The sequence below is a fragment of the Zalophus californianus genome, chromosome 9 (genome assembly GCF_009762305.2).
Source record: "Zalophus californianus isolate mZalCal1 chromosome 9, mZalCal1.pri.v2, whole genome shotgun sequence".
NCBI classification, from domain to species: Eukaryota; Metazoa; Chordata; class Mammalia; order Carnivora; family Otariidae; genus Zalophus; species Zalophus californianus.
In genome coordinates, this window is record NC_045603.1 from 98,658,616 (window position 1) to 98,684,281 (window position 25,666).

At 52.5% G+C, this 25,666-nt stretch overlaps 1 protein-coding gene across 2 annotated transcripts in view; it reads right to left on the reverse strand.

The window, feature by feature from the left end:
• CD9 (CD9 molecule) overlaps window positions 1-20,671 on the reverse strand; it is a 32,863-nt gene extending 12,192 nt beyond the window's left edge. The window contains exon 1 of one of the 2 annotated variants that reach the window (XM_027594464.2): window positions 20,446-20,671. In XM_027594464.2, coding sequence (XP_027450265.1) covers window positions 20,446-20,511 — 66 coding nt within the window. In that variant the 5' untranslated portion in view covers window positions 20,512-20,671. The remainder of the gene's footprint in view (window positions 1-20,445) is intronic. The other variant, XM_027594465.1, reaches the window with a different exon arrangement.
• Between the last annotated feature and the right edge of the window lie 4,995 nt (window positions 20,672-25,666).

Consider the following 25,666-nt stretch of genomic DNA (forward strand, 5'->3'; position numbering starts at 1 on the left):
GTGCATCTCACGATGCCAAACAAAAGAAGCAAGGCACACAAAAACACATACAGTGTGATCCCTTACAGTTAGAAAGTGCTCTACTGCTTAGGGGTACGTGTAAATGACAAAGGAAAAGAAAAAGTAAGCGATTATCATGAAGTCAAGTGTGCGATGCCCTGCAGGGGGAGGGAGGGCACAGCACTAGTGAGGGCAGTGTCTAGGGCACTGGTAATGGTCTACTTTGGACTTGGGTGGTGGTGCCATGGATACTCACGTCGTAATTAGGCTTTACGCCATTGGTGTTTCATGCACTACTGTACCATACGCTAAAAAAGAAGACATTTGCTCAGTGGCCACAGTCTAGCACCCATGAGGACATCCATGATGCCTCACGAAATCACACGGCTCAGTAAATGACAGAGCAGAGTCTCCCCTGAGTGGCCCACATTTGTCCTTTCCTTTTCATGCTGGCAAACCTGACAGGCTGACCTGTCCTGTTCCAGGTTTTAGGCGCACGCTTCCGAATGAGTGATCCTTATAAACATCAGGTAAGACACGTCTGAGTAATCTCCCAATCTTCCGAAAAGCCCATTTTGTAGGTGGGCAAGTTGAGATACTGGACCCTGAAGGGCAGACTTTCCCACTAAGGAATACAACCGAGGTGCCAAATCCTGGCCCAGCATTGTGGAACTAGAGGCCTGTGCAGGAGGCCCCAGCAAAGTGGTCCTCGACCCCCAGTGCTGAGCTGAGCTCCCCGTCTCTCGTCCGGCCCAGGAGTTGCATGGGAGTGACTCCCAGGCTGCAGTGCAGGGCCCAAGGGACAGTGGCTCACCCTCCTCGACAGAGGCACCCTGTGTCAGAGCACTGCTCCTGAGGGAGCTTGGCTCTCTGCCCTGGGAGTTGGGACAGCCGTAGTGCGGCCAGGCCTCTCCCTCTGTAATTGTCTGCTCCTCTCCCCGCCAGGCCTTGGCCATGGGTGCAGATGTGATGAGTGGAGGCGGTGACAGCGGACGTGATGACCCAGGGCCGTAGGCTGCGGTAGGGTCAAACCCTTGCCCATGCCTCCAGTGCTGCATTTCCACAGCGAGGCACAGGAATTCCTGGCTCAGAGTTCTATTGCCCCAGTTTTCACCTCTGTAGAACGGGAATGGTGACATGTGGCCCCTCCTTGCTATTTAAGTATGGCTAGAAATAAAGGAGATGATACTAGAAGTCCTTCCGAAGGAGGTACCACCAAGTGGGCTTCGTGAGAATAACTTGATCAGCACTCAGGTTACCAGGGTCGCACTCCTCCCCGAGGAGGACAGTCATTCAGCATCTCCGCAGACCCCTTAGCTCGCATCTGCCGGAAGGCAACACTGCACATCAGTAAGTACGGAACATAAGGTGCCCCATAGCTACACAATGCAGAGATGAAAAACTCATGGATGCCTGGCTTTCCTTCTTATTCACAAAAGACTTGCAGGTGAGTGAGGGGCTCCTGGCCTAATCCAAAGACAGCAGACACAGCTCTGGGGAGGGGGGAGATGTAGGAGTCTCTCCCCCATTTCTAGCCCGGGTACCTTGGTTCAGACTGGGTTCTCCTGACTCAGGAGTGCCACCGTTGGAGCAGGGACACGGTGGGGCCAGGCTGGGACATCCCCGGGCCCTGAGTCTAGGACAAGCACACGCTAAGTGGGTCCTGACTGTGGTGGTCAGGCCCTGGCCTAGCTCTTCTGGGGTCCTGGAGAGTTAAAGGAAAGAAGGCAATGCTTTCTCGTCTCCCCACAACATAGGGAGGCCGAATGAGAGCCCTGGACGATGGGAGACTGAGGCCGCTGGCCTCCCTGTGGACATGACCATGTTAACCTGAGAATGCTGTAGGCAGGGGCTTCCCATGCACCGGAGGGAGGTCTCAATCTCAGTCGGTGCTTGGACACAAACCTTGTCCTCAGTAGTCCTCCCTCTTGCCCTCATCTTGCTGGGGCTATTGCTGAGAATGCCTGGGACCAAAGAAAGGCCTGTGTCATTTATTGTCCTTTCTGCTCTATGCTTTCTCCATTATGCGCAATTATTTCTCCATTATGCTCAATTATTTCTCTTTGGGAATGATTCCATGGATAACAACAGTGGTACCCAAAAAACACCTGCAATGGTCAGGCCTCTTCCATCTTACCATTTCAAGGAGCCTGAGCCAAATCTGTAGAAGTCCGATCGTTTATCTGGTCTACACACACCGGTGGCGAGAGGAGAGGGACATCATGCTGGAGAATTGGAACCAGGAGAAGAAAGACTTCAGGTCTCACCCCGGCCAAGGACATGGCCAGAGAGAGTTGGGGGTCATACACGTGTGCACCCCACCCAAAATCTAGCATCATGCCGCTTGGTTGTCAAAGCCACAGCGTTTCACTAAAATGAGGAATAGAAAGCAGCTGGCTCTGGAGAAATGGAAAAAGCAGTACTTGATCTGAGTTTCTTATGCCTATAAACTCACAGAAAGAGAGGAGGAGGAGGAAGGTTCAAGACACCCAGGTGGAAGGGAGGGTCAGGGGTAGGCCTGGGAGCACATGGTTCATAGAAATCAGAGGAGTGAGTCTTACAGCCTTTTTGGATTGAATTATTGAGTTAATTGGCCTGAGGGGAAGATATGTAAGCCATTAGCTGCCCTATTTTCTGGAATGCTATTGGAGAAATTGCTTCAGTCGGCAGGGTCATGATGGATGGCTCGGGGTCACAGGGCCACATATAATTGGCACCACTTAATAATGGCTCCTGGCTGTGCAGGTGGCACTATCTAAGGAGCTCTGGAGTACTTTCTAGAAGAATTCACTTTTTGGTGTGGCACTGGGGGGTGCCCCAGCAGCCCCCCACCTGGCTCTCACCCCTAGCTACTTGGAATACTATGAGAAAACAAATGGCAAGAACCAGAGAGAGCTTTAACTTTGAAAAAAGGGCATGGAGTCAATTATGAAGGGACTCCATAAACTACGAAAACAGGAGGCCAAGAAGTTGCTGGTTTCCACCCGGGTGAATGAGCTGGCCTGTGGCAGGAACGCGGGCCACACCGTTACCACGGCTGCCATCTTGCTTTTGCAACAATGCAGGATCTGAGCAGGTCTGATGGAGACGCTCAGTGAGCCAATTCCTGCTCCCAGGCCCCCCTCGGAAAAGGACAGCAATCTGTCCAAGATCACCAACTGTGTGGTAGGGATGGATGTGAAAAGTCCAGAGCCTCGACTCCCAGCCCGAGGCACCGCAGAGTCTACCTGGTTACCTCGTTCCCAAAGGAAGCCAAAGGGAAACATTTAAGTTTTGCCAAGAAAAGCTTCTTTGCTCCCAAATGGGCCCATCTATCTGACAGTGCAGACAGAAAAAGGAGAGCTTTTCCCCATTGTTGTGTTGGAAATGCTTGAATTCCTCATGCATGTTCGTTTTTCTTAGAAGGTAGCCAGGAGAAAAACCTAAATTGAGGACATTCTACAAAATCCTTGGCCAGCACTTCCCAGAAGTGCTAAGGTCATCTCTGAGAAACCAGGGAAGACCCGAAGTGTCACAGGAAGAGGGCCTTACTGGTGAAACAAGTGAGGCCCGAGGGAGCCTGGTTTAGGTAATAGTAATGTACCACGTTGGTTTTTTCTTAGTTGTGACATATGCAATGTGGTCCTAGAGGTGTTAACCATAGGGGGAACTGATGGGGGAGTAGGGGGCTCTTTATACTCTCTTTGCAACCTTTCTGTAGATCTGAAACGGTTCTAAAACTAAGCTGGGTTTTTTTCTTTCAAAGCTTCCAGGTCTCTCTATCCTAAGATTTGAAACAGAAACAAACCCTCTCTTCCTCCAGGCTCACTGCTCCCTTCTGGTTGCCCGGTGCTCTGACACCTGAGCTGGTGGCTTCTCTACCTCCAGGTCCCCAGAAAGTAGTCACTATATAACCCAGCCTGCCTCCCGCCCTCCATGTGCGGCAGCAGCCAATTCCCTGAAAGGCTCACGTGGCTTAGTCGCTCAGTTGTAAGTTGCTGGTTTTTTAAAAATATTTTTAAGATTTTTTTTTATTTGTCAGAGAGCGAGAGCACAAGCAGGGGGAGCGGCAGGAGAAGCGGCTTCCAGATGAGCAGGGAGCCCAAGGTGGGGCTCGATCCCAGGACCCTGGGATCATGACCCGAGCCGAAGGCAGATGCTTAAACAGACTGCGCCGCCCAGGCGCCCCTGTTTTAAGTTTTAAGGTGTTAGCTGTGGTTCACCTTTTCTGATCTCTCAGGAGCATGCCACAGTTGAACTCTGAGCCCACCTCCTACTCAGCTGCCCCTTAGATGGAATCACTCAGGTTCCCAAGTAAGTCTCCTGCGTTCTCGCCTCTGCTCATACCAGCCCTTCCCCCTGCAAGGCCGTCCTGGCCACCGAGGCCTGCTGCTTCCCCACCAAGATGTCCTCAGCCTCCTCCCAAGGAAAGGCAAGCACGCGAGCTTCGAGCATGTTCTCTCCAGCGCCCTCACATGTGCCTTTCCTCTCGTGGGTGTGCTGGGTTCGGGTCTCGCTGGAGCACAAGCTCCTTCAGGGGGCAGGGCTGTTTCTCAGGCCTTCTAGTTCCTTGCCCCGTCCGCACCTCGGACGTTAACAGTGAATAAATTATCAGTCAATCAACAAATAATTATCCCATCAATGAGAGGATTACTTCAATGGAACAGAATCTCTGAAACTCCCACCAGACGCTCCTCTCTCTCTCTCCTCTTCCCTTTAACAATCCTCCTTTCCCATCTGGCTTTTCATCCAGATCTCACTACAAAAGTCAGAAACTGCCAAGAACAGTAACTTGTCCAGAGAAAATAATGAGAAAGACCCACGAGGGCATGTGACGAATATCACAGTGAGACTTTGGGACAAATCTGTATAAAGTCTTTTGAAAATGAGACTTTATGAAGAGCCCATGAGTCACTGTCCTCACCCCACAAAGAAGTCCAGTTTGACACTCCGGTCTTTGATGAGCGCACAGGTAACCCCGTCACTTGGGGCTTATGCCAGTTCCAGGGGACACGAGAACCCAGCAGTGCGTCCGCTCAGGCCCATGGTGAACAGTTTCCTGGTCCACCCCTCTGCCACCACTGAACGCACACCTTGCTAAAGGCACCCACGGGAAGATGAGTACTTCAGTGAGTCACCCCACAAACCTGGCTGGAGGGCCAGGCCCAGAAATCTTATGCTAAAACACACCTGGAGTTAGAGGAAATGGCTTTAATTCCGAAGGCGGACTGAAAACAAATCAAAGCGTAATGCCACTTAGGAGGACCTCACTGCTCTGGACCCTATGCCAAGTTTGCAAAACTGGCTCTAGTTAGGGCCTGAGGAGGTATTTACATACAGGCAGCCACCCTGATGGAAGCACTTGAAGAAAGCCTGCAGACAGATGTGACAAGAAGGAAAAGAGCAGCTGTGTGTGTGTGTGTGCGCGCGCGCGCGCGCGCGCGTGCACGAGGCCCTGCAGCCCACCCCCTCAGGTGCAAAGAGCCCTGTTTGCCTCGGACAAATCCCACTTCAAAGAAAAATCTCATGGTGAACAAACTGGGTGGTCTTGGCTAGGCACCCCCCCCCTTCCTCCTGGTGCCCTCTTTTCTTCTGTAATATGACCTGACTGGTCATACATTTGTTTTTAAAAGGACATAATATTCATTATAATGTCTCTATCCAACTGCCTGAAAAACCCAGAAGGGGCAGAGTGGCTCATTCTCCACATGCCTGTTCTCTGAGGCCGGCCTCAGACTTCAGGCAGTCCCACTGGCACTTTGCTGGGGTTGGAGGCAGGCCGCAGTCAAGGGGCTAGGGGTAGGGGAAATGGGGGTGCTTGCTTTCCTGCTTCCCATGGTCCTTCTGGAAAAGCAATGGCCCTTTTGTTGCTCTGGTGAACCTGTGGTCAAGGCGATGCTGTAACATTCTTCAGTGAGGGGCAGGTGGCCTCACAGAAAGAAGAATAAAGCAAGGAGGCGGCCCCGGCTCCGCCATCTGTGCCCCCCAGGGCCTGGTCTACGTGTGCCAGGTGTCAGAGGCCCCTGAGGGGATGCCATACATGTGTCCATAGAGTCCCCCATCCCACTAGGGGAGTCTCTGGCACACTTTTTTTTTTTTTAAGATTTTATTTATTCATTTGTCAGAGAGAGACACAGCGAGAGAGGGAACACAAGCAGGGGGAGTGGGAGAGGGAGAAGCAGGCTTCCTGCGGAGCACAGAGCCCGATGCGGGGCTCGATCTCAGGACCCTGGGATCATGACCTGAGCCGAAGGCAGACGCTTAATGACTAAGCCACCCAGGTGCCCCTCTGGCACACTTCTGCTGAGAAGCCCTGGATTTGTGGCCGGCCGTGGACTCTGGGTCTCACTCTGCTCTGCCACCTTGGTGCTGTTTGACACTAAGCACTTTCCTTGGCTTTTCCACACCTCAGAGGTCTCACTTGTGAAAAAAGATCGCATGGTGCCTGTCGTCCCTTTCACCTAGCTGGGAGGGGGGTACTGAGTGAGTCGAGGCACAGACGACACTCTGAAAGCCACAACGTGGCCCAGCCGGCGGGATTCTGTGGGGAAAATAATGCCAGGAACGAGAATAATAAACCTGGAGAAAGACACAAGACGATAGGGCGGCGATTCATGGCAGTCGGTGGCTGTCGGTCGTGTCCGTCTATGACCTGAGGAGGCAGCCAGGCAGGAGGGAGCAGGGCGATTTAGGGCACTGGAGTTCTAGTTTCTGTGGGTCTGCATGAGTGCCCTGCAGTGGAGGGACGACGGATACATTTACCTTCCCCACACCCATACACACTTCCCGGGAGCTCTGTGAGGATGCGGCAGGAATGGTCATGCGAATTACCTCCGTGGGAAGGAGGTATTCGTGGAGCAGAGACGGAGGGGATGTTACCTCTTCACTTCCCTCCCTCAGAAAGATATGTACCAGCCCCGGTTGTTAGTATTATTTTTTAAAAAGGTACCAAGCCTGGGAGACCTGTAGGCATAGTTGCCCATGGCACCCAGGAAATCAGTAACAGACCGAATACCAAGGATGTGAGTTTCCCCTATCAGCCTTTTCCGGGCCCCAAGATACCAGTCACACTTTAAGAAAGCCTCAGAAGTGGAGATAAGGACCTCTATGTTCACACAGGCTTCAGCATTTAAAAAACAAGTCAGGCCACCCAGACCTGTGGGCTCGGGCCTCACCCATCTCCATGGCAACCCTGGCTCACCTCGGACTGCCAAGCCTCGGATGGGCTGATTCACTCGTCAGGAGGCCGGGCCAGGCCCTGGCGACAAGCACAAACAGGAGCCCAGTCCCTACCACCTCTTCGGATCCTCTGCTGGCACCCTCCTCTCCCACCTCCCGACAAAGGCCGAAGCTGTCATCTTTGGAAGGGCACGAGCACCCTGAGGGAGCCAAGGCTAGAGTCCTCTGGGACCTGGTCCCACCGCGCAGAGAAACACCACCAAAAACCCAACTCCGCTCTACTGAGCAGGAAAAACTGCCATGACTTGCCTTCGCTGAGGATCCCAAGTACAGTGTTACTTCCTCACAGAATTTGAAGATAACAATATTAACTTTAGCTTTGTAGAGATGAGTCGGAAAAAACCCTGGAGGTGACGGTCCTGGAGAGTAAGTCCCTCTGTGAACACGGTCATCCTGGGGGTCATCTCGGCCCTCTGGACCCCTTCTGCTCTGGGGCTTTTACCGAGCCACTGAGGGCAGAAGCTGGGCCACTGGGAAACGTGTGGTCCCCAGACCAGCAGCATCGCCTGGGAATTTACTAGACACGAAAATTCACTGTCCCCATCCTAGACTTACTGAATTCGAGGCGAGTAGGGGGGGGGCCCAGCAATCCCCCAGATGATTCTGATGCTCCCTTACATCTGAGAACCAATGCTCCGGGCCTTTATGTAAGCACCGAACAATTGGAACCACACGGAGAAGCTTTCTCTGGGGGTTCTGAACCCAGAGACCAGCTTTCTAAATGCCAGTGCTGAAGGGCAGGAAGCCATGGAGGGGGTGGGTGGGGGCGTGGTATGAGCTCTCACTGGGCTCTGCCCAACATGGGGCAGAATTTCACCATTCCAATTTACACTGCAATCCGGAGAGTGGGGCTCAAACCGTCCCACCTCGCGCTGGAGAGCCATGGGACTGGGCCTCAGGGCCACCTTGAACTGCTGCACGGTGACAGGGGGAGGATACAGGGCAGGGAAACAGGAAGGAAGCAAGAGGTATGAAAGAGATAATGGCTGGACAAGTCCATATTGAACCCACTGAGCTTGGGCAGTCACAGTAAATGGGTCAAGTTAGAACCTGCATTTGGCTTCCAAAGAAGTATATTCATTACACAGGCTCAGCCCTGTGAACTCTCCTCCCCAAGAAGCCAAAATGATTCCCACAGCCTCTGTAGCAGGGCACTCTTGGTAAAAACTTCCTCCTGATTTCTGCAACCCGCATTCTCCCTAGGCTGGGCTACCATTATGTGTGAGTGGATTCTTTTCCTCAGCCAACCCTAAATCCTAGGGGAAATTTTTTTTTTTTTAAAGAATACATGCAGAGGCTGATGGGTAATGACGTTGTAGGCTAGTGTTGAATTGACTTTTGGCAGCCTTTCTGTCATGAGCACCTCCTTCAGAGGCTAGACAAAGGAAACTCAATAATATAATAATAGGAGCAGTTACTCTCTGTGAGTATCCATGCGCATCTCACATTACAGGCGGTGACCGACGTACATCATCTCATTTAATCATCTCATCACCATTATTTTAGAGATGAAACAGGTTCCAAGAGGTTAAGTAATAACTTGCTCGAAGAGAGACAGCCTGCAAGGGGCTGCATTCACACTGAACCTGATCCACGTAGACGACTCAAAGTTCCCCTCCTCCTGACACTGTGCTCTCTCCCTGCCCAGCTGGGGAATGGGAAGACTGGGAACCCCTAAGAACTATTCCTGGGGGACAAGAAGGTCTTCCGGACATGCTGAATTTGACAAAATGCTCTGACCTAAACCTTAGCTTGCCTGCTACGCTGAGGCGATTCAGATTGAGGGCACCGGCCCCCGCCGAGGGGAAGGCCAAGAGGGACGGAGTGCTGACCACTAACTTCTTGGGGTTCGTTCTCTCTCTCTTCTTCCCCTTCCCCCTCTGTTGAGGCTGGGAGAGGTGGTAGTGTCAAGCCCACCATCACCGGGTGATGAAAAGGCACCCCCTGGGGCCAGCTCTTCTTTTTCCTCCCTGTGGTGCCCACATAGAAGCCGTGGCGACTTTGGCCCCGGCCCGCTCTGAGACCTGGCTTCAAGGTATCAAGAGAGTTCTAGATAAGAGGAATCGACCTCTTTTTGGGAAGCATGAGAAGTGCACGGGAGAGGTGCCGAGGCTCCCCTTCCTGGTTTGGAGGCAGAGCAGATTTCTTCTTCCCTATGGCTTTAGTTAGACTCCACAAGGGGCGTGGCGGGGGGGGGGTCCTGCCAAATGGCCCTGATGCCAGGGCCACGGCCAGCTAAGTGTTCAAAAACTGGGCCCTTTCCTCACCCACCTTTCCCACACTGGGGAAATCTCTGAAATGGGCATTTTGTGGACAGATGGAAGGAGGAGTTCTCGAATTCCCCTTCTGAAAGGGATGGAGCCTCGTGGTGAAGTTTCAGCCTGGAACAATCCTGTGTGAGGCAGCTTTACAGAATTGAAGCAAGAAGACGCAGAGGAGTGTGAGTGTTTAGGACAACTTCAATCTCTGAAACGTTCTGAGAGGCCGTGGTAACAGTCACTATAGCCACAGCTGCCCAACCCAACACCTGAGCTCTTGCTCTGAGCCAGGCACCTCGATACGCTTTACGTTAAATACGCCATCATTTCTAACAACCCTAAGACTGGCGGTATTACCTTCATGACTCAAATAAGGAAAGTGAGGCATAGGGAGAGTCGCTGATTTGCTGCTTTCCCAGCAGGAATCTGCATTTCTGACAACGCCTCCCACTCCCAACCACTGTGTGCTGCTCCTTGATGGCACGTCGGGGCACGTCGGGCGGGCATGCCGGGAGGTCAACGACAAACCCAAGCATCCCTGAGAAGCCAGGCCCCTGTGGAGGCACACTTCTGCCTCTTGTGACCATTTACTGCCCTAAATACAGTATAAAAAATGTATAAATACGGGCAGTATAAAAAATGATGACACCTATCCCACCACCTATATAATTCAATATTTTTCTAAAAATTGGAATTATAAAATAAATATAAAGAAGTTCAAAAAAGTGCTTAGTTTCCCCATGATTCCTTGGGCTTACCTGCATTGCTGATGTCCTAAATACCTGCTTAGCCTGCTCTCTGACCTTGCAGGGGTTCACTTTCTGGGGATTCTGTGCACTTGGCGGGGGGGGGTTTCCTGGACGGAGGGCCTCAACAGCTACCAGCCTATGGGTGCCCTCAGTTTGCTAAGCATGGCTCTTTGGGGCCATGGTGTATTCCAGCCTGGCCTCAGGCTGGTGCACGGCTAAGAGGGGAACATGCCCTATAGGAGCAACAGGGGATTTCCCAGGGAGAAGAGGAATATGAGGGAGCTAGATTTCTACGGCAAGGCCCTGCTGCCCCTTCTGAATCTAAGAGGGCTGGTAGGACTGCCTTATACCCTTTGAAGTAGTTAGGAACATCCCAGCTGGAGATGAGAAAACGGGCTCAGAGAGGTAAAGTAACTTGTCCAAGGTTACAGAGCAGATATGGAGCAACTTAGCCATCAGCTCTCTCTGTCACATGAACAGCTCGGGCCATGCAGAGGTCAGATACTTGACTGCCTGGCTCATCCCTGGTGGAAGGGAGCTAGCAAGGTCCCCTCTCTGGGGTGTGGCGGGGGATGAAGGGCCTTGTAGGCTTTTTGTCAGCACACCTTTATGGTAATTAGGCAGTGACCTGGTCTGAACAAGTTCAAGAGATGACAAATCCTCCCTTCCAAGGACAAAGTTAGCATCATTTAAAAACCAGAGCCCTATTCGGCCCAAGAGAGAAGAGTTTTAGCTAATATGGTGTGTTAATATTAAGTAGTTTGGGGATGAAGGCTCCAGAGGGAGGGCCTCTGCCCAAGATAACCTCTTTCTAAACAAGCAACCTCACTGTAAGTTTCCATGGCCTGTTTGCCAGACATGGAGCATACATCAGCCAGCCCATAAATCTGGTTTCTGCTGAAAGCAGGCATTCTGATCTTAACCAAAATCATCTGATGTGGGGGATTGTTTTAGGGATGTTTTGCTTTAAATTCCAGAATACCACACATTTGTTTTCTATTGTGTACGCCTAAGATGCCTGGCGATTAGACACACACACACACACTCCACTCTTGTTTACACACTTTAGCCATGTGGCCCAGCTAGCTTTCATTCCATCTGCAGGACCGGTTACCACTTGCCTGCATGGCCCTGAGTGGTGGGAGATGCCCCTTTGTTTATACCTTTGAAGCAATGCCATGTGGTGTGTGGATTGGTGGTGTTGGTAACAGGCACACCCAGGACTGCTCCTGGGTTAAATGGCCCTCCTTCCCCATCATGGGGTGTTCTGAGCACAAAGTCAGGGGAGGGGCAGGAGCCAAGGTCTCCAACTGCTGCGTCCAAACTATCATCTATTCCATCCCTTTGCCATGATCTCTGCCTTCATTTCGGGTCTCTTAATTACAGCTGCCATTTGCACAACACGGGTTTCAGCTTATATGCAGATTTTTGGGATAAATACAGTACAGTTCTGTAAGTGTGTTCTCTCTTCCTTATGATTTTCTTAATAATATTTTCGTTTTTCTTGATTACTTTGTTGTGAGAATGCAGCATATAATACATATAACATACAAAGTATGTGTTCATTGACGACGTTATTGGTAAGGCTTCTGGTCAACAGTAGGCTATTAGTAGTAAAGTTTTGGGGAAGGCAAACGTTCTAAAGAGATTTTTGATTGCATGGGGGTTGGTGCCCCAACCCCCCCACACTGTTCAAGGGTCAACTGTATGCTCCTGACCAGCTAGCCTGTAACACTTGCCATGTGCTACACCCCACCTGCAGCACTTCACCTCTACTCTTTAATTTTCACAACAGACCCACCAAGTAGGTAATATTTACTTTCATTTTTTAGCTGAGAAGACTTGGGCACAGAAGCGGCTCATTGGAGATCACACAGCAAATAAGCCGCTGAGTAAGAACTTGAACCCTGGACAGTCTGACTGCAAAGCATCAGATTCTCAATTGTTCTGCGGAACTGTCTTTTTCATCAGTGTCATTAATTTCAGAATTTTTCACTTTTGTCCTGTCTCCCTCCCAGCCATATAACTGATCCCATTTCAAAAGTGCACTTTCTACCCATAAAGGATCTCAGGGGAGCCCACCTGAAATAGCAGAGGGCCCTACCTTCTCAGGACGGGAAGGCACCTGCCTTGGCCACCTGGCCTGGAGGTGCCACCTGACCCTGGCCTCTCTCTGAGGCCAACTGCCTGATGGACAGAGTCTAGAGAGAGAGAGAGAGAATGTGCTTCTTCCTGCTGGCCTCTGGCCCGAGAACTTCATCCACGCCCTTGCTGCACTGGCCAGAAAGTCAGCGTGGACACAGCACTGCTCTGGGAAGTGGATGCCTCAGAGTAACTTGGCGTGTTTTCTTCTCATTCCAGCTTTGCTACTGCTGCAAGCCTCACAGTGCAGACACGGTTACAGCGGCCCACTGGCCACCGTCCTTGCGTCCCCTAGAGGAATGGCCCCAGGGGGAGGCCCAGCACCCTACCCTTTCCCCACAGCACCATCCTGCCACCAAAGGGCACGGGTGGGCATGACCACAGGCCTGTGTTACAGCCCTGGCTATGGGGTCCTGGGAGGCACCTGCCACAGGAGGAGGACAATGCCAGCTTCTCATCCTAACGGGCCCTCCCCAGCCCTGGGAGAGAAGCTAATTTCCATTTGACATAAGCTTTTCGGGGTCTCTTAAGGGTTATCTGTCTTAGGGAGTCAGAGCGACCAGACTATGGTGGGAGTGTGGGAAAGTACAGGATGAGAAGAGGTTCTCAGGCTGGGAGAAAGGAAGCTTTAGAAAGCCCGAGCATAACAACGGATTTAAATCCATAGCCCCATATCATGAGAAGCAATGTGAGGCCTTCACATCACATCGGGGCGAGCAGGGAGAAGAGTCTTAGTGGGAAGGGTTTCTTGTCTCTCTGGACTGGAGCAGGGCTGCTGTGGGGGTGAGGGGGCCTGCCGCCCACTAGAGGGGGGGCACCGATGTGAGCTGGATGTGAAAAATGGCACACTGCAACTACTCCCTTAGATGGGGAGAGGGCATGTCAATGGGAACCTGTAAATAACTATGTCTTAGTCCGTTCAGGCTGCTGTAACCAATGACCAACGATAGGGCGGCTTAACAACACCAATTGTTTCTCACAGTTCTGGAGGCTGGGAAGTCTGAGATCGAGGCACCAACACAGCTGGTGTCTGGTGAGGGGTTGTTTCCTGGTTCACAGAGGGCTGTCTTCTTGCTATAATTGCACATGGTGGAAGGGAGGAGGGTGCTTTCTGGGGCCTCTTCTTTTATAAGGGTACTAATCCCTTTCGCGGAGAGCTCCATCCACGCGACCTAATCACCCCCACAGGCCCCACCTCCAAATACCATCACACTGGGTTTTAGGATTTAACATATGAATTTGGGGGGAATACAAACATTCCAATCTATAGCAAACTGTCTTTTAAAAACACCAAACTTCCATTGACTTGCAAAGCAATGAGTTCATAAGTATGATTTTGCTGATCTTTTTTAAAGATTTTATTTATTTATTTGTCACAGAGAGAGAGCACAAGTAGGGGGGGATGGCAGGCAGAGGGAGAAGCAGGCTCCCCGCTGAGCAAGGAGCCAGATATGGGACTCGATCCCACGAACCTGGGATCATGACCTGAGCTGAAGGCAGATGCCCAACCGAATGAACCACCCAGGTGTCCCTTTGCAGATCTTTCTATATCAAGTTTTAATAAATCAGTTTATCATTTATTATGCTATTGCTTCAATCAATGTAGGTTTAAAGATAAAACTAGAATGTTACAGAAACCTGTTTTGAATTCGGTAAAACTGTCTGATTTACTTTACTGTATTTTTAAGTCCCAGTCAAGGATTTTCTGCTATGATCCATGAGCTGTATTGTTTTTATACTTGGACACTGACATGCAGCTTATACTGCGAACAGAAGCAAAGGGCTGTGTCCTGAGCAATTTGGAGGTGAGGGATTGGTAGAAGTCATGGGCCATTGGCCTGCCTGGCCTGAGAGGTGTACACTGGAACCTGGAAGGTACGTTGTTGATCATAATAGTAACAGGGTTAAGCTTTGAAGGGTGACTCATAACAGAGCCAGCAAGAGTCACTATTTCAGCAACCCTGCACAATGCCTGGCAAGAGGACTTGAACAAGAAGGACCTTTCAAACCCAGAGTTCTGATTTTCTCCAAGTCAATAGTCCCCACACCTCTCCACCCAGGGATCTTTGCTAGAATCAAACGAATCCAGTCCCCTCTCCATCAGAGGGCTTCACCCTCCCCTGCTATTCAACCAAGCTGCGTATCATCTCCTCAGGAGTCCAAATCCCCAAACAACGTACCCCCCCCCAAACTCCTCCCTTTCCAAAGTCCTCAAGGACAAGGCCGGGGAAGGTTGGCTGATCTTAGTCTCCATTTGGTGGGAAGGAGGCGGAGGGAAAGACAGAACTCAGTTCTTCCTAAACAAATACAAATTACCCAAGCTATGGGAAAACCTAACCCAAGGAGCAAAACTTGGCTAGAAGCTCATAAAGTTGGATTCTTCATGTGGACTAGAAATACAGAATACTCATTAAATTAATCAAGAGTCAAAGCTACTCCTTGGGCAATGATTAAGCTGAGAGTCAGAGCAAGTATGGGTGGGGAGTCTAGCTCTCCAGTCTAGGCTGCTCTTGATCATCGGGGAACTTAGCCTTTCTCAAATCACCCCGTATTCTGCCACACAGTCCCTGAGTAGTGGTGAGGCAACCCCCTGCTCATGGCTGAAGCACGGGATTCAGAACAGGGAAGAGGTTGCTTGGAAACCAAGAGAGAAAAACCAATATGAGGTGTTCATTGGCCTCCAGAAAAAAAGCCAAAAAAAAAGAGGGAAAAGCATTTTTTGTGGAGGTAGGTCTCATTGATTTTGTGGAATTCCCTAAAAAGGTTAAGGTCCATGAGTCTAGGATGATGGCACACAGTACTTAAAAACGATTCAGAACAAAGCACTTTTTCGGGGTGGTGGTGGTGGTTGGGGGCGGCAGGGGGAGTTGGAATTACCGGATGGATGTAATTATTATAAAATTATCTCATCTGGAGACAGGATGCTTCTTTTCACAGCTGCATGCCATCACTTGATGGAAAATGAAAATGTCCCTGGACCAGCATTACTTTTTCCACAGAATGAAACAGACAAGTGATCTCCTGTCGGACTTCAAAAACATAAATTAAAAAAAAAAATGTATCGTTCAGATTAGCCCTTCTGGTCTCCTGAATTCCCTCAGTTGCAGAGGACATTTCTGAGTAGTTGAGAACACGGGGCCAACAGGCTCTTGCCCAGTTTCAAAACCCCGGAACAAATAAGTCAATGCTCTCCCGTATGGAAGAGATGGAGAGACGGTTTCTGCACAGCTTTGGTTGAAAAGACCTGTGGTGGACCCAGAGGCAGTCCCACTGAACCCCCCACCCCCCCAGAACTGGGGGGGAATGCAGAATATAAACATGCACCTCCTCAAACTTCACTCTCTTCTCCCCAGCTGGACACAGGTCTATCCAGAATACTCCTTGTCCACTAAGGAGACAACAGGCCACAGAAGCCATGATGACCCATGACCTCAGGTCCCTTACCCTCACCCACAGCCAGGCACACCCAGGAAAGAACTGTCAAGGCTTGGGTTCTTTAGAAGAAAAGGCGCTTTTGCCAGCTCAAGGTGTGTTATTAAGTTCCAAACTGTGCGACCCAAAGCCACACCTCCTTATAAAATGGAATTGAACCAGAAAACAAACACGCAAATCAAACATGGGACACCCAGCGCTGCGTCTAACAGGGAAGATTCACCTCCAATACAAAAGGGTGTGAGAACGCTGACTTGTGACGTTTGAAGCCACAGAGGACTCAGTTAGCAGAGTTAGGTGCTCTGGCAAGGACAGCCCTCCATGGGGCCACTTATTAAAGTGGTTCCAAATCCCAAAGCCTCTTCCTTTGAATACAAAAGAGTAAGGTCTGGAATGGTGCCATGGGGCACTTTGAAAGGAAAGGGGTAGAGTGTGTGTGTGTGTGTGTGTGTGTGTGTGTGTGTGTGTGTGTAGAGGAATCCTCCATCCCCCCAAAATCAGGAGCTGGAGCTTTGCTGTTGCCAACCATTGCAGGGAAAAGCAAGGGGCAAGCCATCAAGATTCCGGGTAGGGGAGAAGTCCTCTTTTCCTTAGCAGATGCAGACACCTGGCCTCACCTCACCTCTCCCCAAACCTGCCAGCCTCAGTACAAACACTGCCAGCCTTACCAGAGCTCCCGCTGTCTGTGTGCCAAAGGTGGGGAGCCATTTTAGGCAACAGTCCCAGCTGCTTGCTCAGCCCAATGCTGAAGGCCAACAGCTTCTGGGGGAAGCCGCAAGTTGGGTGGGAGGGGCTTTTTCCTCTGCCTGCCCCGCTAGGTCTGTACCCTGCCCAGACCCAGAAGCCTGAGGTCTTAGGGGTTCTCTGCCGTGTGGTTTATTTTCAGGAGTGGGGCCACCCCACAGTCAAACATGGAGCTGCACATGCAATGGAGTGGGTGTCCTGAAGCAGGAATCACAGAGGTGGGGTGCATCACGAGGATGCAGGAAGAGAAGGGGGGAATGTGTGGAGTGTGGATGCCTGCCTACACCCCTGGTTTCAATTTCCACACTTCTTGGGGAAGGGCTCCCACCCTCTCCACTGCCTCAATCTACTTTCTCAACTGTGGAGTAACAACAGCTTGGGTTGGAAGTTTACTGTGTCTGGGGTTAGCTACTATGCCAAGGGCATCCCATACATTGTTTCATTTAACCCATGGCAATTCTATGGGGTAGACACCAGCTCCAGCTGCTGATGGGGAGGGGGCTGAATCCAGAGCCATGCACTGACCAGTGGGCAGGACTACCACAGATAGCTGAGGGCCAGGAAAACAGAGAACCCCCAAACAGAGGGACCCCACCCAGGGCAATAGAGGGAAATGTGAGGTTAAAAGGAAAGAGACCAAGAATCGGGCCTCAGAGGTAAAGACCCAATGAAGCCAGGCTCCGAGGACAAGCCTTAGTAGCCCCTGTGCATTTCTATCTCCTGACTCGGGTTTTGGGTTGTGTGGGAAGTGCTGTTTCTGCAGGCACTGGGGGTGGGGCTGGGCTCACAGACTGAGCAAAAGGGACCTTTGGCGACCATTTATTTCAACCCACTGGTTTTATAGATGAGCAAACTGAGGTCTGGAACACAAAAGCGACCTCCCCATGGTGTCAAAGTGACATAAGGACAGAGCTAAACTAATACCCAGGTCCCTGTCCAGATTTCCACTGTTTTTTTTTGGGGGGGGTAGGCAGGGCCGTCTAGAGGAAAACAGGGAAACAACTGAGAGCCAAGAAGTTAGGGTTGTAGGGGTGTTGGATGAACAGACTGGTTGCTGGTCTGGCTGTGAGCATCAGAGGCCCTATTGAGGGCAGGCTCAGCTGTCACCCAGGGTCCCATGGGGCTGAGGTTGGGGCCGGCACAGAGGTGTACCCTCTCCCCACCCTGATCATCCCCCTGTCACGGAGGTGGGTTTCTTCTCTCTGGGTCCCTGCGAGGCCACCCCTCTCAGCATCCTTTGTTCATGAGGTGCTGGTGGCTCCTGGCCTCACAACTCCTGTTTTTCAAGGCCCACATCAGATCCCAAACACCAAGTTTATAAATTTCTGGTCTCAAGAGAGAAAGGTAACTGGTGCCATCATAACAATCCGAGCCATTCCCTTTAAAGGTAGTTTTGAGAGCTCGTTTCTGCCCAGCTGGGCATGGCACCAGGTTGGGATGGAGAGTAGCTGCACTTTAAGCTAACCAGACCTGCCTTCAAACTTACTTCTGATGCTATCCTGCCACATGACCCTGGATAAGTCACTTAACCTCTCTGGGGACTGGTTTCCTGGTCATCAGTACCATGGGGATAATGCTTCCTGCTCTGGCTTATGTCATGGGACTTGGAAAAAGCCTCTGCAGACTGTAAAATGTTGCACAAGTGGATCCTGATACTCCTTTATTCTATCATCTCTACAGGGACCTTAATACAGGACTACTGAACAACTGTTAATTCGGGAAAATGTAGCTTATCCCCACACCCGCCGCCCCCACCAAGCTCATTACCAGGTCCCCTTGGTTTTGTGACAGAGACAGAAGAGGACGGGACTCAAGTCAGGGACCCAGGGCTTGCAGTATTGGTTTGGTCTCTGGGATCCTGGGCCATCACCCCTCTCTGGTTCTCTGCTTCCTCACTGTAAATACCAGGGCTGGACCGGATGATCACTAAAGTCATTCCTAATTCTGGGCCCAAACATTTCCAGATTCAGTCATGTCTGTTTCAGATGACATAGCTGACCAGCAGCGCTGGTCCAGGCAGGGGCAGCTCCGAAAATGGGTGGAGTGGTGGGCTGAAGACAATAAGAGACTGAGCAGATACCAGAGGAGCCCTGGAGCCTCCCATCAGGCTCCTGCATGTGCCACACGGCAGAAGGTGTGTGTGCGTGTGTGTGTGTGTGTGTGTGTGTGTGTGTGTAAAATGAAGGCACATGGCAGTCTGTGGTTCCTTCCTGGCCTGAAACCCTGATGCAGCCTAGGCAGATAGCTGAGGACTAAGCAACAGCCTGGCAGGGAAGATTGTGCTGGGGAGGGGAGAGGAAGACTCCCCCCAAGGACAGGGGTGGGGTGGGGCGGGGCTAGCCTGCCTTCTCACATTCTTTTCTGGTGCCAGAGGTTGGTGGAGGAACGCAAGCCTGGGAGAGAGCTGGCTGGCTGCTGGGGGCTGGTGGGAACACCAGGAGGAAGGACTGCCCACTGCCGGGGAGGGGTCTCCCTAAAACAGTCCAAGTGTTGGGCAGGGGCACATCTATGTGCCATCCTCACTAGAACATGTGTATGGTGACTCTTGCAAGGGCAGGTCAGTCTCTTACCCTCAGCTCTGGAGAGAGGATTAAAATCTCAAGAGGTTTGCCCCAAGGTTCGTGGGGACCCCAGTGACCGGCTCCCGGGGAATAAATACAGTATATCTTTTGTTACAAGGCTCTGGTGGCAAGCCTGTTTCTACAGCCATCTCTCTAGTGGTACAGGAGCTGCCTTTCCAAACTCCTTCTGTCCATCTGTGTGCAGGGGATGTGGCCCTCAGACTCAGGACACCAAGGTTCCCTATTCCTTGCTTCTTTCTGCCTCTGGGTGGTCCCTTAATCCCCCAAGAGAAGGTGTGGAGGGGACAACCCCCTTTCCGCCGCCTTCCTCAGGCTTTCCATTTGCCGAAAGGCTGAGTGCGGCCAGCAGTGGGAGTCATGCGGCTCCCCGCCCGGCGTCCTCTCCAGGTGAACCACTCTCCGTGGCCCCGCCTAGCCACTGGGTGGGCCGGCACAGGGGTGTAGGCGAGGCGGGAGGACCCGGGCTGGCAGTGGGGGGATGGCACCTCATCTTCCCCCGGAAATGGAGAAACACAGGACTAAAAGCGCCAACAGGCATTTGCCCCACCTCTCCCCAACTCTCCCAGAGTTCTCTCCAGTTCTGATACTTATCGCCTTTGGGGGAAAAAAAAAAAATCAAGACAAGCTAGTCTTTCAGGTAGTTTCGAGGGAGTTCCGACTTTCTCACGGCGGGCTCAGAATCAAGCCTGCAGGTACCTCCTCGAGGGTGGAGGGGGTCTCCCACTCTCACTCAGGGACGTGAGGACTCCTAGTCCTCCCTCCCTCTCCCTTTCCAGTGTAAAAGTGTCAACAGCTCTGGGCTGAGCTCTCCCCGCTTCACTGAAGTCCGCAGAGCGCCCGCATACCCCCTCCTCGCGGCCCCCGCCACTCGTGAGACCCCACCCAGATCGCGAACTGCACTGCCCGCCACAGTCCTCCTTGGCCAGGGCCTGAAGTTCCCAGAAGAGGGGTGCTCCCTTTCTCCCTGCCGCCTTCCCCTCCTGCACTCGGAGGGGCTGAGGGGAAGGGAGCAGACACGACTCCCACCCCAAACCCTCGGCGACAAAGAGGGCCAGGGCCGGTCTCCACGCCCCAGCTCCCTAGGGACCCCGCGTCCCGCCGCCGGCTCGGCTTCCGAGGAGCGCCCTACGATCGTGCCCGCCCCGCTTGTCTCCGGACCGGGTTGAGGAGCCAGCTGGCGGCCGCGGTGCTTCGTCTCCTCCCGCCGGGAGTCCACCCGGCGCGGGCAGTGCCAGTTACCGGCAGCCCCGACCGCAGACAGGGTCCCCGGGACAAACAGGTGGCTCCGGAGAGGAGCGCGCGGCGGTCGCACTCACTCACCCAGAAGATGAAGTTAAATCCGAAGAGCAGGTATTTGATGCACTTGGTGCCTCCTTTGACCGGCATGGTGCGGGCTAGACTGGCCTGGGCCGGACTGGTGGAAGTGGGAGTACGCGCGGCCGGGACGGGGGGCACCGCACTTCAAACCGAGGCTTCGGCGGCTGCGGGTGGGCCTCGGGGCTGCACTTTTAAAAAGTGCCACTCCTTACTGCGCGCGGTGGCTGCGGTGCGCATGTGCCGCGGACCCCGCCCCCGGCCGACCCGGCCCCTGGCCCCACCTGCCCCGCCCATGCCCCGAGGCGGGCTCCAGCCCAGCTTCCGGGGGGACTCGGGGCTCAGCAGTCTTGGAGCCCGCACTCCCCTTTCCCCTCCTGCCTCCGGCACAGCCCTCTCCCCCACCGAGTTGGCCATACCCTCCTTCCCGCCGCGGACCTCCCCCTTTCCTCTCAACCGTCCTGGGATCTTTCCAGACTGCCCCCTCCCCACCCCCTCCACCCCCCCCCCCCTTTTACCTAAGAGTTCTATGGAGGCCTTGCCCTTCAGTTCTCGCTTTGTTGATTCTGGTCTTCCTGCCTGAGCCCTCTACTTTGGGAGACCTTTCTCGGGTCTTTGGGGGTTGGGGTCGAGTCCCCTTACTCAAGGCAGTCTGCCCGCGGAATGAGTGCTCTTCTCGCGCTGGGCTCGATTTGAAGGGAAGCTGCCTGGCTTTATTTCTCCTTGAGGCGGCTCCTTGCTCCTTCATGGAGGACACTCTGTATTTGGCACAGCTGGCAGTACAGGTGGGAAGAGAGGTTGGAGGCTTACGGGAGTAAGTTTCAAATACGATTGCCGAACAGTAATATGGCTGAGTGTCAGGTGGTCCTGCAGTGCTTCCTGGCCTTGGCGTTTAGATGCCCTGAGAGAAGGGAAGAGTTCGTAGACAGGCTTCTGTTCTTGCCTCCACCTTCCCCTCTTGCGCTTTGACCTCCAGATGCTGAGTTCTGAGCCCCTTGCTCCTCCGCTCAACAGCTTTCTGTAGCACCCCCCATGCAATGACCCAAGTTGAAATTCCCCATCTTGCATTCTCTTCCTCTTGAGTCTGTGCTGAACGCTGTTCTACCTGGCACACACTGCCCTACTCAGCTCCCCACCTCTGTGTGGCCTAGCCCTGCCTTCCGCATGTGGTGTGTGCCTTCTGGCTGCCTGGCCAGTTGTAGAAACTCGGAGGCTCCTCAAACTACTGTTTCTCACCAGAGGATGAGGAGATTCTCTCTTCTTTTGCAGTCCCCAAATCCCTGTGTATTTTTGTTTTCAAAATGAAGTTTCCTTTACAAAAGCAAGAAACATCAGAAAATGCCAACAAGGAAAAAAAGAACGTAAGTCAAATTTCACCCACTAGAAACAGAGGGTGTTGCCCTTTGTAGCTCTTATTTTGCTGCTTATTATCACTCTCAGTTGTCTCATTGATTAATTCAAAAAACATTTTTCAGGATCTACTCATAAGGGAATCATTAGGGGCAGGAGCTGGGTGTCCCCGGGGCGAGGGATTCAGGCAGCCAGACAATGGGGGAGAGTACGGTTTGGGGCTACAGAGATAGGGTTGGGAGCTGAGGGAGCTCAAAGGAGGAGCCTCTGACACAGACTGGGAAGTGATGCTGCAGAACCAAAGGAAAAGTTGTTTCACAGGACAATTAAAGTCTGGGGCCCAGAGCTGTCTGGGGTCTGGGCTGGAGCTCATAGTTGAGGGAGGTACGGGGTAGGTAAAGCTGGAGACCCAGCTGGTGAGTTGAGGGGGGGGCCCTCCACTTGCTGTGTGATTTAGGTTGATGGCTACCTGTATTTTAGGCAGTTGGGTGGAGGAGGGCAGGAGGTGTAGGCAGCAAGCCCCTTGAGGATAAGCACTATTGTTTGTCTGTCCTGACCTTGGCTCAGAGCTTTGGGGGATTATGAGGAAGGTGACAGGTGACGTGTTGTATCAGGGGCCCTGCAACTGGGTAGTATGAGGGGAGCATGGGACACAAAAGGTGAGGTGAGGGCATGTGGAGAGCAGTTAGGAGGCTTTAGAATAGGTCAGGTGAGAGACAAGAGAAGTTAATAAGATGGGGCGATGGGGTGTAGGCTAGAGAGTGCAGCAAAACCAGAAGAGAGGACCGTGTGTGTGTGTGTGTGTGTGTGTGTGTGTGTGTGTGTGTGTGTGTGTGTGTGTGTGTAGGCAGGAGGGGTGGGGGAGATCCCAGACAGAATAGCTGGAGCCAGATTATGGGGAACTCCATTCACGTGTTCTCACGCTTCTTGGGAAACTACTGAGAGGAGGAAGGGGAAGCGGAGAGACCAGGATTCCCTTAAGTGTTGCATAATGCCAAGAGCGGCTGAGTGGAGGAATTTTGGTAATGCTTCACCTTCGTCACTCACCCTAATCTAGTGTCCACTGAGGACGGTTGGGGCAGGGCAGTATGTGGGGGCGGTAGAAAATCAGACAATGTCCCATTGTGCTGCTCTCAGGCAGAGGCCACCTATCCAGGGAGAACAGGTCGAGGGAAAGAGGATTTTATCTTTTGATATTCTCTCCTCTCCTTCCCTCACCCCCACCCGTTAACCAGCGCGGGTGGGAGGAGAGTTCAGTAAATATTTAAGCTTATAAGAGAAACTACTTCCTAGGGTAATGTGCATATCGAATGAGGTAATCCCCTAGGAGGGCTTAGTACAGTGCCTGTCACACACGTGTGCAAGAAATGTTAGCTGTTGTTACTGTTACTGTTACAGAAGCAATGGAGGGGTGTATGGTGAAGCTCCAAATTACATACAATCAAAGGGGTCCTTATAAATGTGAGTGTGGCGATCTGAATTCTTGGTCCGACCCTTTGGTTTATTTTGGACAAGTTGCTTCCTGTCTCTGGGCGTCAAGCTCCTCACCTGTAGAATGAGCATTTTGGATTAGGAGATGGCAGGGTCCCCTCCATTCTGACAATCTATGGTGCAGAAAGCCTCTGGGCCAAAGTGTGTCTATTACAGGCAGTCAGTTCTACCGGCAACGAGGAAAGGGAGAGATGGAAAAAATACGGTTTGCTTTAGCTGGAAGGGGAAAATCTGGGTAAGCCCCTGAGTCAGAGATCACATGGAGGCAGAGAGGGCTTCCAGGCTTTGTGGTGCTGGGAGTGGGGAAACTTTCCCTCCCCTCCCTCAGGGCATCCTGTTTCTGGAAAAACCCGGGTTCAGGCCGAAGGTCCACTTTGGCTTGTCTGCGCCCCCTGGTGGTAAGATTTGAACCCTCAGGGGCCAGGCGAGCTACTGACCTGCCACACCCATATCCTGGGCCCGCTCTTCGCTGACGCTCTCGGAGGCGGCAGGCAGGACCCACACTCTCCCTGGCCACTCACTGCCCTCCTGGCTACCCCACCAGGGATCATTTTGGGGTCTGTTTTCTCCCTGCTGCTGCTGCTTCTGCAGCATTTCACCCTGCTGACCATACCTTCTTTCTGGACATTTCTCCCTCGGTGTCCCTGGTGCTGTACCATCTTGGTTCACGCCCTTCCTTCACTTCTAGAAACGTCTTTCCTTCTCGTCTTACTAATCTCAAATGCCACCACTTCATGAAGAACACCCCAGTCTTTTCCTCCATGGATTACCTTGTTTGAATCTCCCTCACACGTGACTCATTGACCTTTATCATGTTCTCTTGTGGGTCCACATTTTGGTGGTGAGCTCCTCTAAAGTAAACTTCACCTGATTAATTTCTGTGTTCTCCGTAGCACCCAGTCCCTTGCTGGCCGGTCGGGTACTCTGCAAACGTGTGTGGAGACACTGCTGAGGAGTGGGCCTTCCTCTGGCTTTGGGCCTCTGACCCTCTCTCAGCTCTCGCTGAGCACTCACCCCCTCGCGCCATTTCTCTTTGGAGCTGACTCTCCCTAAACTCATCATGGTATCCAGGGGCCTGTTGGGCAGTTTCACTTCAATGGCCCCTCACGCCCGAACCCCGCCCCCCCAATCTGTGAGGAGGTTACCTTGCGCGCCAGAGGGCGTTTCGCCCCCAGGATTAAGTTAAGGATCTCGGGATGGGGAGGTTATCCTGGATTACACGGGTGGGCCAGGTAGGATCAGCGGGAGTCCTTATGTGAAGAGACAGGAGGGCCAGAGCTGGAGAAGGAGACGTGAAGGCAGAAGCAGAGGTCCGGGTGATGTGGGGCCACGTGCCAAGGAATGCAAGCAGCTGCTTCCAGAAGCTGGCTGCTGCAAGGAAGCCGATTCTCCCGTAAAGCTGCCCCCGAAGGAACAACTCATTTTAGACTTCAGGCCTTCAGGACTGTAAAATGATGTGTGTTATGGTAAGCCACTAAGTGGGTGGTAATTTGTTACAGAAGCAATAGGAATCTCAAAACAAATATCCAGATCAGAGTTCATGAGCTTGAGCGCCTCCCTGCCCTGGAGGCCGTTCTCCTCACCCTGTCATCCATCAGCCCCGAGATTCACAGCACCTGGGACTGCTTCGCCCTCTAGTCCCACACCTGCCTCTCAAATGTGGCTCTTGCTTCCAGAATCTCTCACGCCCTCTGGCGCGCAAGGTAACCTCCTCACAGATTGGGGGGGGGGTGGTTCGGGCGTGAGGGGCCATTGAAGTGAAACTGCCCAACAGGCCCTTGGATACCATGATGAGTTTAGGGAGAGGTCAGCTCCAAAGAGAAATGGCGCGAGGCGGTGAGTACTCAGCGAGAGCTGAGAGAGGGTCAGAGGCCCAAAGCCAGAGGAAGGCCCACTCCTCAGCAGTGTCTCCACACACGTTTGCAGAGTGCCCGACGGGCCAGTGCTCCGACTCCCTCCCAGTCTGCTCTGCCCCCTCCCTGTCCTGCCGGCAGTTACCACCAGGCTGCCCAATTTAGAGATAAGGAAGCAAGCCTAAGGCAGGAGATGGTGATTTATGGCCTGAGATCAGGCCTTGGGCCTTCTGCTTCCAGCTCCAGGTGCGTTTCTCGGCCTTCATTCCTCCTGCCTCCTGTAGGCCAGGCCCTCAAAGCTCTTCCTCAGCCCAAACAACTGTCCTACCCTCCTCCTGACCCCCTGTCGTCACTTGTTCAGTCTGCACACATCACTTGACCCATTGCCTTGCACCATCGCCGGGCTTGGGCTGTGCTGGGCTTCTCTCCTCCCGGCCACACCTTTGTATTGCAGTAAACACACACCCATTCAATGTGGGCTGCCCACGGATAGTGGGCAGTTCATGAAGATGCCATGGAGAGCTGGAGGAGGG